This window comes from Protobothrops mucrosquamatus, unplaced genomic scaffold (genome assembly GCF_001527695.2).
Source record: "Protobothrops mucrosquamatus isolate PMUCROS unplaced genomic scaffold, P.Mucros_1.0 scaffold10, whole genome shotgun sequence".
Lineage (NCBI taxonomy): Eukaryota > Metazoa > Chordata > Lepidosauria > Squamata > Viperidae > Protobothrops > Protobothrops mucrosquamatus.
In genome coordinates, this window is record NW_015386397.1 from 2454041 (window position 1) to 2468749 (window position 14709).

A 14709-nucleotide genomic window follows, 5' to 3' on the forward strand; every position below is an offset into this window, starting at 1 on the left:
GGTGATTACCTGGCCCCAGGACAGTGCAACTGTCATAAATACATGCCAATTGCCAAGCAGCCAAATTTTGATCACATGATCATGGGGATATTGCAACAGTTGTCTGTGAAAACTGGTCATTAGTCACTTTTTTCAGTGCCATTGTAATATTGAACAGTCACTAAACAAATGTCTATGGAGATTCTCAGTCATCCAGGTCATAGTTGTCCCAAAGGTGCTTTTTCAAGAGGCAACTGGACTTTGTTTTTCTTTGAAGACATTTCGCTTCTCATCCAAGAACTTCTTTAGCTCTGACTGGATGGTGGGGATTGGAAGGATTTACATTCCTTGCTGACAGCTGATCATTTGCATTCTTTTAGAGCACAGGTGTCAAACATCACGTGACATGTCGTGACGTATCGTGACTTTTTTGCCATTGCCAGCAATGGGGTGGGTGCAGTTTTGCTATGATGCATCTGGCCCATGGGCCAGCAGTTTAACACCCCTGTTTTAGAGAATCATTGAGGCCACTTGTCCTCAGGATCACCGAAGTAGTGCAAATGGGTATGGAGCCTTTTTGGAACTGCTGAAAGGATTGTAATGTGGAGCTGTGCTGTAGGATGTTTTCTGCCTTGTGTTCCTTCACTGTTTAACACAGGTGCAAGCTGCTAGGGATTAGTCTGTGTTGTCTGCATCTCAAACTAAAGTGCAAATTGTTCCTGTAGTCTGCAATTTTTCTGGAAATCTGTTCATGCACCCTTCAAAGGATTACTTCCATTCCCCACCATCCAGTCAGAGATGAAGAAACTTCTGGATGAGAAGCAAAATGTCATAAAAAAAAGCAAGAAAGTCCAGTTGCCTCTTGAAAAAGCACCTTTGGGACACCAAACAGATGGTTCTAAATCAACTACCTGTACAGATTACATATATCTTGAAGAAATGGGACAGTTTACACAATGGGAAAAATATGATTTATTAGGCATAGGTAATAACAAAGTCAAGATAGAAAAGTACTGTTGTCAAGGAATAATTAAGTACATGGAATTATACAATCCTATAAACTTTGTGATGAGGCATGTGCAACAGTATCCTTCCCCAGACTGGCACTCTCCAAATGTGTTGGCCCATGACTCCCAAAATTCCCAACACTGAGAGGTTTGGGTCTTAAGATCCCAAAATATCTGGAAAACTCTTAAGTTCAAGAAGACTCATAAGTCACCATGGTTGTGTCTCCACAATGTGCTAAACTATTAGCTGGACCATATTTTACTAAATTATCCCATCTGCTGGATTCACAAAATACAGAACCATAAACCAACCATATTAGTTGGATTCACACAATACACTGAACCATAATTAACCAACCACATTTAATCTCTCGTATTAGAAAAACTAATACTTTCTCAAAATTCTTGAAGGCTACCACTGCAGCCCATTTCTTTACTTGCTGAAGTAAAAAGACTTAACTTGGGAGAGAAATATCTTTCTTTTGCCAGCAAGTGTGTAATTTTGACATATGTGTATTTATTACAATATTAAAGTGCCTATTTTCTGGCTTTCATCTGGTTGTTCCGAAAGCGTGCAGCATTTTATCATTATAGTTCTGAACATCCTTCCTCGGCTGACGTCCACCAGTGCTGTTACAGTCCCCGCACGGAAGGTTGTGCATCATGGGGGCTGCAGTCCGGTGCCTCTAGACAGCAAAAGGTTGGGGGAGGTCGATTGAAGATGTCACAAGGGCTTTGGCGAATATTTCTCTCTTTAGCCTCCGTTCCCTTTTTAGGATTTTAGTATCAGACAAATAAAGTGGAAGAAACCTTCTACCTTTCAAGTCAAACAGCTTATTTGTCAGAGTGATGAGAGAATTGAAGAAAATTTATCAATCCAGGCGAACTTCCTGCTTGTCGCATGCTGATGACGTACTGAAGAGGGACGGGGTTAGTCATATGGTCAATTGCCTCCAGTGCTGCCTTCCTCCTCGAACAGTTCAGATCCGAAGGCTGCGTTCTCCTTCTCCCTCCCCCGTGCAAAGATGCACCGCCGGGGCGTGGGGGCCGGCGCCATCGCCAAAAAAAAGTTGGCAGAGGTGAGGTCCTTCCCTTCAGACGAGTGAAGTTCCTCTTTCCTCTCCCGCTCTTACCTATCTTATCCTTTCCCGAAGAAAAGGGTTTCACTTCCTAGCGAAAAGTGCTGGGAGTTTTCTGGTTTCCGCCTCTGGGATGTCGTGTATCCAAGTGGTGAGGGGGCTTGGGTCGGGGTTGAAGGGGACTAGAGAATAGTGGGGGGGGGGGAGATACTTTGCACATGCCCAGAGGTATATTCCTCTTCAGTAATGATTGTGCTAGAAATTAACTCGTGGAATTTCTTATTTCTTATTCTTTTTTTTTTTCTCTCATTCAGTTCTAGTGCTAATCAGCTTCTTTTCTGCTCCGGAAAGTTAGTCCACTTTACATTCTTTCTTTAATTCATCTCTGAAAAATGATTACATCCCATTTTCCTCTATTATCCATACTTTAGAAGGACTGATATTCTATCAGATTTATTTATCAAATGTATATGCTGCTCACCTCATGGTTTGAGGTGACTGAGTGGCTTACAACATAAAAATATGAATGTAAAAACTATTAAGTATAAAAACAGATTAAAATTACAAATAATTAAAACTAGAGAGCGGAAGATGGTGATGACTTCTCTGTTATTACAGTAGCCATCTCCAGTCAATAGTTTATCCTTCAAGACCCCATGCCATTTGGCATAGGCAAGTTTTAAGATATTTCCTGAAGGTCAGAAGGGTGGGGGAGATGTCATCTCCTGCAGCAAGATGTTCCAAAAGCAGGGCCATGCAAAAAAAGGCTCTTCTGTATCCCACCAGCCACAAGTCCTTGGTTGATGCGGTCCACAGTAGGCCACTTCTGCTAGCATGAGGAGGGCAGGAGGGCATACTTAGCTTTGCCTTGTAGAAAGGAAAGTTAACAAAGCCTTTTATAAATATTTATGGAAAATTATATTCTCATTAGTAGAAAAATTAAGCCTTTAGTATCAAAATATGTCATGGAGAAAATCTATGTGATCACTAAGAGTCAGTATGAATAGCACAATCATAATATGACTAAAAGTATCAGCAATAATATTAAAATTAATGATTTCTTTTCTTAGGCCAAATATAAGGAACGTGGGACAGTTTTGGCTGAAGACCAGTTAGCCCAGGTGAGATAAGAAAATGTCTACATTTGTTTTTTTGAATTGGAAGGATATCTGTAGCTCTAATCCCAGGCATTAAGCTGTAACCCTAAGCTTCTATACAAAATGTATATATAATTTATGGAACTTGATTACAGAAGGTATTGAAATGATCAAAAATATCAGCAGGTTGGAGAAAAGACTAGAAAGGTTCTATGTAGAAAATGTGTGATAGTAATATTTAAACACCTGCAAACTTCCTATAAATTCTGGTCTTTTTCAGTAGATTGTCTCTTGGGATAGATCAGTGATGGCAAACCTTTTAGAGACCAAGTGCCCAAAAACTGGCCCTGCCCACACTCCACCTCCCTGCTCCACCGCCGCTCTGCCCCCCCATCCCCCACCCCACCTGCCCACAGGACCACTCACCACCTCCAGGGCCCACCACAGATCGCCCAGGCAGCCCAGCAGCGCTATGGCGGCCACACCCTCGCCCGTGTCCTGCAGCATCAACTGCATGATGGGGTGTGAGGGCAGAGTCTTGTCTACACTGCCTGGCTGCCATGTCCTTGGCTGCGATGCTCCGTGTGGGCCACCCTCAAGGGCGACTCTCCTTCAGGGGGGCTGCTGGAGAGGAGAGGGTCATGGGGGGAGGCAAGGCTGGGGCAACAGCACGTGTGCCCACAGAAAGGGCTCCGAGTGCCGCCTCTGGCACCCGTGCCATAGGTTCGCCACCACTGGGATAGATGATTCATTGAATTAAAGCATTATTTTGAAAACTGATATTTGAATTGGAGAATATGTTGTGCAATGTGTTATCTTGTGTGGAAGGTTATTTAAAAGATTCTGTAGTAATATTTCCAAACCAGCTAATTTTGTTACTCTATTATCTTTTCCAAATACATTTACAGATGTCTAAGCAGCTGGAGACGTTTAAAAGCAACCTAGAAGAGTTTGCTAGTAAACACAAACAAGAAATCCGTAAAAATCCTGAGTTCAGAGTCCAGTTCCAAAATATGTGTGCAACAATTGGTGTTGATCCACTAGCCTGTAAGCAATGGGGAAGGAGTGGAAATCTTTGATGGGGGAACCATAGCTCCTCAGTTGATGTTGAATACAACTAGCATTTCTCGGTTAGCTGCAGGTATTGGTAATTACGCAATATCTGGTCTTCTCTGTGCTTTAGATATAAAGATGGTGTGTGATGAGGATTATTTACAGCCAACAAAAATTAGAATAAAGAAATAGCCATGAAACTTTTTAGCAGATGGGAAATCTCTAGAATAGCCTAGTAAATAGTCCACAAGTATGACTAATCTTCAGAGTGTTTCTCCCAAAATCATGCTAAGATTTAAAGGCCTTAGAGGAGTGGGAAATCATGTAGAAATGCAGAATTATATGATAGTAAAATAGCTTCCTACCAAGGAAACTGAAAAGGTATGGATGAGCAATACAAAATGGAAGGAAGAACAAAGAACATATTGTTTATTTCAGTGTTTCTCAACCTCACCAACATTGAAATGTGTGGACTTCAACTCTGGGATGGGGAATTCTGGGAGCTGAAGTCCAAATATCTCAAGTTGCTGAAGTTGAAAAGTATTGTTTTATTCCATCCTTTATCAGCTTCTATTCACATACAAAGAATTCCTTGTCATCATTGGCAGCAAGGTGAGCTGTTCTGTCTTTGCCTGTTTCAGTAGGAAATGAAAATAAAAGAGGAAATGGATCAGCAATTAGACAGCAAATAGTTTCTAAAGCATAAAGAGAGGCAGTCATAATTTCCCTTTAAGGACTAGGAGACCTTGGAAAGGGGAGGAATATCTCTGAGAAAATGCATAGCTCATTTTTCCCCCCTAAAATAACATAACTTTTTCCTTTTTTTTTGCAGCTGGTAAAGGATTCTGGTCAGAAATGTTGGGTGTCGGAGATTTTTACTATGAGTTAGGTGTCCAGATTATTGAAGTCTGCTTGGCTCTCAAGCACAGAAATGGAGGTGAGTGTATTTAGTAATTCACATGCAGGGCCCAACTTTCTTCTTCTGAATTTTATTGGTAAAATGCTCTACATGTAGGAGGTCTTCAGCGTCCATTCCCACCTATCTCCCCCTATCAAATTAATGTGTTTCTTAGGCCTTTTTTATTTTTCTGGAATGTTAAGGAAGAGGGAGGCCCTCATATTCTCACCCACTTTCCCCTTAAAATTCAAATGAAAGTTTATTTTTTCCCCACCTGGTGTGGTGAGGTTGCTTACCTTCCTTCCCAAGCCTTGGAAACTTGAGTTTCTAAATTACAACCCCTAAGCCCACTTTCATTGCCCATTTCTGTAATAATATGCTTTTGTGATTATCATAGCTTCCAAAATTTTTGGATACCTGAATGTTGTCTTACAGAAATGTTAACAATCCAGTGTTATGTATCATAACTAAGAAATTAATTCCATTAATTTAAGTACGTACAACCTAGTATAAAATCCTTACCACTTTTGCTACCAAGTAATCTATTTTTGGAGACACTTAATTTGAGAGAGTAGCCTTAAAAGCTTTACACATATCTCCTATGCTGCAGCCTGTTTCACATATTCTGCTAAGTCAAGATGAGTACGCTATGTGCAGCCCAGTAGCTCTTTTAAAGACTCCCAGAGTGGGTAGCTCCTTGTTTGCAGGATTAAAAGACAAGCTCCCATTTTTCTCCCCAAAACGATGAGAAATTTGACTGTGTCTGTTTAGTGGCTTCATAACATGGCTTTATGCTCATTTTTTCTTTAAAAGAATTTCACTGCAATCCTATACACTTTTATTCAAAAGCAAGTCTAACTGTGAGGGTGAAGGTTAATTCTCTGAGCTTATGGGTTGGTTTCCAAACATTTATTTACCAGGCTAAGTAACATCTTCAGCGGAGTTTAGGGATGTCGGTGTCACTGTTTTTCTGTTTATAAAGACTTCAAGTGTGGGTATGTTGAGTGAAGGTCTGTGATGAGTCAGGTGTGAGTCAGTAGTGAGTTTTGTGACGGGTCTTGTGATGGAGAGGTTACCTCAGGTCAGGGTTATTGAGAGGTGAAGATGTGGGGGGGCTTGCATGGATCGGTTGAGGGTCGGTGCTGTCTCTGGTTGGCTGTGTGGTTGATTTGGATTTTGGATTCTGAGACGTTTGTAGGCTGATTGTAGCATGGCCGATGATTTGTGTGTTTCTCCAATCAAACTGGTGCTGTTTGGTGTCGGGGTGGGTAGAGATTAAGGATTTGGGATTGTGGCATTTGACTGCCAGCCGGTGTTTATGGATCCTGGTTTTTAATTGACATTTGGTTACAGCTGATTTTTGTAGATTACAATGTTTCTTTCATCCTTCTGTATCTTGTCTTTGGTTCTGGATAATTCCTGGTGGAATGTGGCTGTGGGTTTGTGAGCTATTGCTATTCCTCGGGTTGGAGAATTTTGGCTGTCATTTCTGACACCCTTTTGTGTATGATAAGGTTAGTTTTTGCATGGTAGTTGGCTATGTGGTGTGGTGTGGTTTGGGTGGTGTGTGTCAGAGTATGAAGTTTTTTGTATAGCTGTTATGGAGAAATACATCAAGCAGTCGTTTCTCTTCTGCTTTTCTTAGTATTGTGGTACTACAGTGTGTCCTGGCCCTTCTTAAGAGGATTTGGACACAGCTTCTTTTGTGTGCGGTGGGGTGGTTGATTGCAAAGCTGAGGACCTGGTCCGTGTGTGTGGGTTTGCAGTAGACGTTGGTTTCCAGTTCTCCATTGTCTAGTCTATTTATGTTGATGTCCAATCCAACTGTATTCAATGGAACTTACATCTTGGTAAGCGTCTGGGATGGCAGCAAAATTGTATGCATGCCTATTAAGAAACGAGCCTCATTTAGTTAGTGAGATTTATCAGAGATTCTATATATATCAGCCTTCTTTAACCTAGTTTCCATTGAGACTACAACTCACTAAAGTTTTGACTAATATGGGTTTACAGTCCTGATATCCACAGATGGCAGCAACTTGGGGGAAATTCGTTTATACAATTACAGTCTTAATTTACAGAATCTTTGGTAGGATTCAACTTTTCTTACAATTTACCACTTGTTTCCTTTTTCTATCTAGGATTAATAATATTGGATGAACTCCACCAACAGGTGCTCAAAGGAAGAGGAAAATTTGCTCAAGATGTTAGCCAGTAAGTTTGCATTCATGGCTATAATTTCTGCAGGGGAGTGGGAGAGCTATTCGTGCCTTATTTTTCCTCTTCTGATTCCACAGAGATGATCTTATCCGAGCAATTAAGAAGCTGAAAGTTTTAGGAAATGGCTTCGGGATTCTTCCTGTTGGTGGGACATACCTGTTAATGAAAAAAATATGCAGATTATGTTAACCATAATGATTATGGTTAACATTATTTGCCGCAACCACAGTATTTTCATTAGTGATCAAGTTTTCTTGTTGAGGTATAATTCTAATATATTGTATAAAAATGAATATCTTGTTGTATCAGATATGCATACAGTTGTTTTTCAAACTTGGCAACTTTAAGAATGTATCTGTATCTTTAAGCTTTATTGACATAGGGAGTAAGCTATATACAAAATACCTTCTAAATAGACTGATTGGACAGATACTAGGCAGATTATAACAGAAGAGCAGGCAAGTTTCAGAAAGGACCACAGTACTATAGATCATTGCTTTACCTTTAACACCTGATTCACCAGTCAATAAACAGATTGCTATGCAACAATAAAAATATTTATATGCAACATTTATTGACATCATCTAATACAATAAATAGAGGGAAAGAATATCTACATTATGTGAAGACACTTACATGCAAGTATGGATAAATCACAATAGCTCCCTAATAAATCAGATTAAAACTACAAAAGGTGTCTGTCAGGATTATATATTGGACCATGTCCTCTTTAATTTTTAAATAAACAACATTGTAGAACAGTTTAAGAATCCTTCCTTTCTTGCCCCCTCAGTTGGAACCAGAAAGGCCCCTATATTATACTATATGCAGACAACATGATATTCATATCAAAAACATTAATTGGAATTAAAAGAATCCTGACAAAATTTGGCACCTACTGCAGGAAAAAGTATTTACAGATAAACTATTCTAAAACCAAGGTTTTTGTCAAAAGATCAAGAGACATGGATTTACCCTAGATGGTGAGGAGACAAGTGGGAAAGGACAAGTGAGGTCATTTAAATATTTGGTTATCCAATTTACTGAAGCTGTTATCATGAAATCACATATAGCATTAACAAGAACAATAGCCACGAGATCCATGAGAGCCATTTGCTCCTTCTCCTCAAAAGCAAGACGGTTAGTACAGTCTATCCTCAAGATCTTTTCTAGGAAAGCAATACAACAGTTAATATGCGGGGGGAGTAATGTCTGAAGGATTTCTCAGAAAGACACCTTGAGCTGCCCCCCTTTCTCTCTCATAACCTGTCTCTCACAGTAAGGAGTTATACAAGTTTGAAGTTCTCTGTGTCTCACTGCAAATATTATTTTGCCATTGTTTGAATTTTTGAGGGTCAACATTGGCTTCCTAACATCTTTATAGCCATAAAGGATAGAAATTTGTCTTTTTGTGTATAGGCTTTGACACAAATACTGTGATTGTTGAGAATTCATTCTGCAATTTTCTGTGTATTTTGAGTAGGTGATTTTGAGGAATTGAAACGTATTGCCTTGGAAATAGTTGAAAATTTCTGCTATTCGTGCCTTATTTTTCCTCTTCTGATTCCACAGAGATGACCTTATCCGAGCAATTAAGAAGCTGAAAGTTTTAGGAAATGGCTTCGGGATTCTTCCTGTTGGTGGGACATACCTGATCCAGTCTGTGCCAGCTGAACTAAACATGGATCACACTGTTGTGATACAGCTTGCTGAGGTGCCTATACTAGAAAAGAATGAGTGAATGGAATCATGAATGTGGAGACTTATTTCGATTTAGCCAGTTGTGGAAAGTTTTTAAAATTTAACATGAAAGTAAATAAGTGCTTCTGCATGTTGAATTGGAGATTTGAATAGGAACTACAGCAGAAGAGATAAATTCAGGAATTGTATGATAATAGTTTGGTGAGAGGAAAATTAATTCTCCTTTTTTTGCATGCTGCAGTCCTAATCTGGATTGCGTCCTATATGTTTATTAAAAATATAAACAAATAAGTAAGTAGTTGGGAAACATATTTATGGCAATATAAAGATGAATGCATTTAATAATTATTCATGGATCACAATTCCTTTAATCTAACATATATTATGCTTATTTCACAGAACTATGCACATGAGCTATGCACTTAAACCACATGCAGTTAATAAACCAATACCAAACTATCATTTCAAACTGTCTTATTACCCTAACAATTATTCAGATCTCTATTCATGCTAAACAAAAAACAAAGATATTGTACGTTTCATATTAGACAGCATATGAACAAAGCAATTCTTTTACCCAATCTGCACTGTTCAGTCTTAGCTGTTCTTTCCCCAGACAAATTTTAGAATTCTGTGAATTAGGCTTAAGTAAGTCCTATTTCATTAGGAGAAAATGTGGTAAGGAAATCTTTTCTAAAATCAATTTAAAATCAGAGATATTGGGATGTTATTTGATGTTTGGGCATGCAAAACACATGCTCTGCTTTTAGTATATTTTCTCCCAAACAGCAGTCACTAAATGTATTTTATTCTTTTTATTTTTTATGCATTCTTTTTCTGCCTTGGCAAATTTACTGAAATCCTATTTTTTCCATTCTTAATTTCAGAAAAAGGGGTATGTGACTATAAGTGAAATCAAGTCCAGTTTAAAATGGGAAATGGAACGAGCCAAGCAAGTGCTGGTATGTCAGTAATTTGGACTTATAAAAAGAAAGAACGGCCTGAATTTGGTAGTTTAAAATGCAGATTTTATAAAAGTTGAAAATACTGTTTTCTCCAGAGGCTGATAATATTTACAGAATCCTCATATGGCATCTGGTTTGTTTAATTAATTAATTAACGGGACCACCATCACACTATCTTCTGTAATATTTTAGTATTTGTTCTTGAAATCTTTCTTGTTTCCAGGCAACCATCAGAGCCATGTAATTTGGAGCAAGATCATTGAAATATAGGGAAAGAGGCTTTTTCAACTTTTTTTAAAAAAAATATGTATCTATTATTGTTTGAGTTGACTCAGTGGTATATAAAAAAAAGATTGTTGAGCTTTCCATTGTGTCAAGATATCTATAATTATATAATTATGAATTTCTCCCCATTTGGCATTTCATTCAGTCTGTTGTTTCCACCTTCTCTTCCGAATAGGAGCCAGTGTTCCATGGTCACCAAACATGCTCACTACTTATGACTGTTCATGCCACCATCCACTTGCTTTTGATTACTGTTTATTTATTTCTTCTCCCTTCTTCACCAACAAATATATTGTGGCTTTTTACAGGATCATTTGCTGAAGGAAGGGATGGCCTGGCTTGATACACAAGCTCCAGGAGAGCCACAGTACTGGCTACCTGCCCTCTTTACAGAACTGTACTCTCAGGAAATCACACCAGAAGAAGCAAAGGAAGCTTTACCTTGACAATATCAAAGATGAGTAATAACTGAACATTTGCTGATTGTTAATTTGGTAACATTGAACGGTAGTTATTATTTTGGATCTTAAAATATTTATAAGGAAATATCTGCTTTGCTAATACCTAATTTCGGCATGTATTTGATACTAAATGTGGATTTCTGCCAAATGAAGATTTTTATTTCATTAGCAAGTTTCTAGTTCTTGTAATGAGGATGAGATGGCAGGAGGAAATCTGTCCAAAATTGTAGCCTTTTCTTTCAGTTCTTCTAAATGTTTAGAATGAGGATTGATGTCAGATGCTAAAACTGTTTGATTTCTTTTCATTTGCTTATCCCAAGTTTGTTGAGTAGTATATTGGCTGAACTGTATACATACTGAATCCCTTCACTTCTGTACGTTTCTGTATGATGAAACAGCTGGACTTCTTTATTGCTACTTGGATTTTGGGTAAAGGACCAAACTATTATTATTATTTCCAACTTATGTATCATTGGAGGTTTGCACAATTTCATTGTTTTAAAAAAAAGCAAGAATATCTTGAAAGACAGTTTAGAAAGTCATGGGTAAAACTTAGTTCAATTTCAGCCATTCAGGCAGTCAGGGTTTCTCTGATCTGAGATACTGTGTGAAAACATACCTTCACAACCGTAACCATGTTGTGCCTTAGCATGTTGAAATCTGTAAACAGTATATTCTTCCATATTTGTGCAGTGCACATAAAAATTTGAAATTCATAAAGCTATGTATTAAACTTCATGTTGTGGGTATAAAATTTTATTGACCGTTTGAAAAATCATTGACTGCATTGAAGTCTTACTGATTTCCATAAATCAATAAGCTTATGTTCTGAATATAATTCATGGATATAAAAAACAGATAGGATAAAACTTATTTGAGTTACTTAGGCTGGTAGAAGAATTTTCTGTAGCTATATTCACAGATCATGCTGTGTGCAAGAAGAAACTGCTTCCTGTAACATCCTAAGAATCATCTTACGACTTCATACAAAATACAAGGAAGAATTTATTGGGGATAATTTATGTGCAGAGTTGGACTGCTATAGATTGATGCCCTATCCAGTGGTGTTGAGGTTACGTGTAGATCAAGAGACAGCTGTTTATCTAGAAGATGCAAGCAATTGGCTAATGACTTCCCACAAAAAAGTACCAGACAAAGTCATACTGTAGTACAGGAACTCAATCTAAGGTATGTTTTACTTCAGGGATTTTCAGAATTTTTCAACCTAATTAGTCAATTTTTTTTCAGAATTCCCTATTAAGAGATGAAACAGTACTGATAAAACATTGGCAATAAAATGAAGAGTAAACTGTTTATTTTAAATGCAAAATTAACACTTCCAATGTACAAAAAATAAAACCTGAATTTCATATGAATTTGGAAGGTTAATTTGTTAATCAAGCAGATCAGTGCTTTGGGCATTTTTCTTGTTATTCAAAAATGTACAAAAAGCCATTTTCTTTTCATGCACAATTATTTTGAAAGTCAGAACTTTTATTTTTCAGGTTGGAATGTTTGGTTTCCAAATGCCTTATAATTTTTCAGGATTCAGATTAGCCAATACTTGCAGTCAACACACTAACATTTGGTTGCTTATCTTGAAGACTATAAAAAACCAAAGTTGATAAAGGTCTGATGTTTCCATTCCTTACTTGAGCTTAACTTGTCTCATAAAAAAAGCAACACCCAACAGTCCTGGAATCTATTTAGCTTTTTTTTCTGTACCCCCTACAATTATATTAGTTTGTAACTAGTGATTGATATCTGGAAAACTATTTATTAGGCCTAATTTAAAAAAAAACATACACACCTTGAGTGTTGATGGCATGGATTTCTTCCATTTGTGATTGCACCTTCCTGTTGCCTTTGCAAACACAGTTCTATTAAGTTTACTCTGGAGAAAGTTGCATTCCAGAACAATTTCAGATATACATGCACTGCAGCCAAACAGTATAATCCTAAACTTCTTTACTAATTCCTGTAGAGCTCAATGGGACTTACTCCTAAGTAGCTATGTATGAGGGCAATTCAAAAATAAACCTCCATTTGGTTATCAATGACAGTCACTCGCAGATACAGAACTTTTATTGTACACATTAGGAAACTACATTACATTACTTTTCGACATAATTGCCATTCAAATTGAGGCACTTGACATAACGTCTTACAAGGTTTAAATTCCTTAGTAGTAGCTGCTTGGTGCCAAATCTGGGCTATGGGGGTGGTGGTCAAAAACATCCCAACGGAACTGCTTCAAAAAGTTATTGGGTGCGTCTAGCGGTATGCAGGCGAGCATTATCGTGAACCAACCCCACACCAGAAGTCAGCATGCCCCAACACTTGTTATGGATGGCTCGTCTGAGTTTTCGTAACATTACACAGTAAACTTCTGAATTGATGGTCATGAACTTCACTAGCCTTTTCACATTTGGCAGGATTTTCTATGGCACCACTTCCGGTGTGCTGGTTCACGATAATGCTTGCCCGCACACTGCTAGATGTACCAAATAACTTTTTGAAGCAGTTCCGTTGGGATGTTTTTGATGAAAACCCTCCCCATAGCCCAGATTTGGCGCCGAGCGGCTACTAAGGAATTTCAAACCTTGTAAGACATTATGTCAAGTGCCTCAATTTGAATGGCGATTATGTCGAAAAGTAATGTAATGTAGTAGTTTTCTAATGTGTATAATAGAAGTTCAGTATCTGCGAGTGTCTGTCATTGATAACCAAAGGGAGGTTTATTTCTGAACTGCCCTCGTATATAGGATACCTTCTTGAATTCACTACAGATATACACACATGCAAATACTGTCTACAATGTGGAACATGAAGGGGAAGGGAAGGAATCACCACAACCATTCTTGCAGAATCAGAATTTCCATCTCCACCTCCAATGCTTTCAGAAGAACAGAGTTTAGAACTGTTTCAAGGTCTCAGGCTGGAGCTGAACAATCTAGCTTCCAGTGGGAAATTCCAGCATTGCAGATCTGGTAATGATGCTGGAGAAATAGCATGTATTAGGTAGCTGTTCTTTCAGCCTCTGTAACACACATTGAGGGTAGGTAGCATTATTTTACCTTTCAGAAATGACACAGATGAACTCCAGATCCTGCCAAAACAAACTTTATTGCACCAAAAAAAACCCACCCCTTATGTACAACTGTATATAAACAAGGTTTCTTTATTTGAAGACCCTTGTGCATTTGTTTCTTTTTTTTTCTTAAGCTTGTTAGGTCTAAAATTATGTCACCAACATTTGTCTAGATCAGTAATCTAGGATTGTCATTTCTTAGAATGGAAACATTCAGAAGACAGATAATTATGGGCAGCTACAAAATCAGATTCCTTTTTTTCTTACACCCACATGTGACCCACATTAAAAAAAAATCACATAAGGCATTTTTCATGTTTTGCTTTAATGAAATGTATGCAATACTTCAACATGCATCTGGAGTTAAGATGCCTTGAAATCACAGTGCTCAAACCCAGAAGCACTTCTAGCCCTAGGGAATAGCATGGGGAAACCCAAATTTATTCAGTTGGCACAGAGTGCATAAGGCCTAAGTCTCACTGATTACAGCAGGACTTAAAAATTAACTGTGCACTTACATCCCTTTGATTTTGAGGGAAATAAATCTGACTTGGATTGTATCTAATGAGATTAAAATGAACATGATAAAATTAACTCTGCCTCTTGAGACCTTCCCTTTACCAAGGCATCTACACGTAAACTTGTATTGCAATGTTTTTTTCATATCCCACCAGCTATTCATGCCCCTTGGAGAGACTCCTTGGGGGGGGGGGCGAGGAAAGACAGAGAAACAATTCTACTTGGTTCTTAGGTGTAATCGGTTTTTTCAACACCCAATCTGCAGGATATTTTGAGCAGCAGAATGCCTTTTCTTATATCCCAAAAGAAGTACAAGAGCAGTTGGAAGGATACTGCCTATGAACATACAGGATG

General features: G+C 38.2%; 1 protein-coding gene across 1 annotated transcript; it reads left to right on the forward strand.

Moving 5' to 3' along the window:
* The first annotated feature begins 1920 nt into the window (after nucleotides 1-1920).
* Nucleotides 1921-12120, forward strand: SNF8 (SNF8 subunit of ESCRT-II). Its single transcript, XM_015810426.1, has 8 exons — nucleotides 1921-2065; nucleotides 3136-3186; nucleotides 4071-4209; nucleotides 5048-5152; nucleotides 7255-7327; nucleotides 8906-9047; nucleotides 9922-9996; nucleotides 10593-12120. The coding sequence occupies exons 1-8, from the start codon at nucleotides 2012-2014 to the stop codon at nucleotides 10728-10730; spliced, it is 777 nt and encodes a 258-aa protein (XP_015665912.1). The 5' UTR covers nucleotides 1921-2011; the 3' UTR covers nucleotides 10731-12120.
* The last annotated feature ends 2589 nt before the right edge of the window (nucleotides 12121-14709 follow it).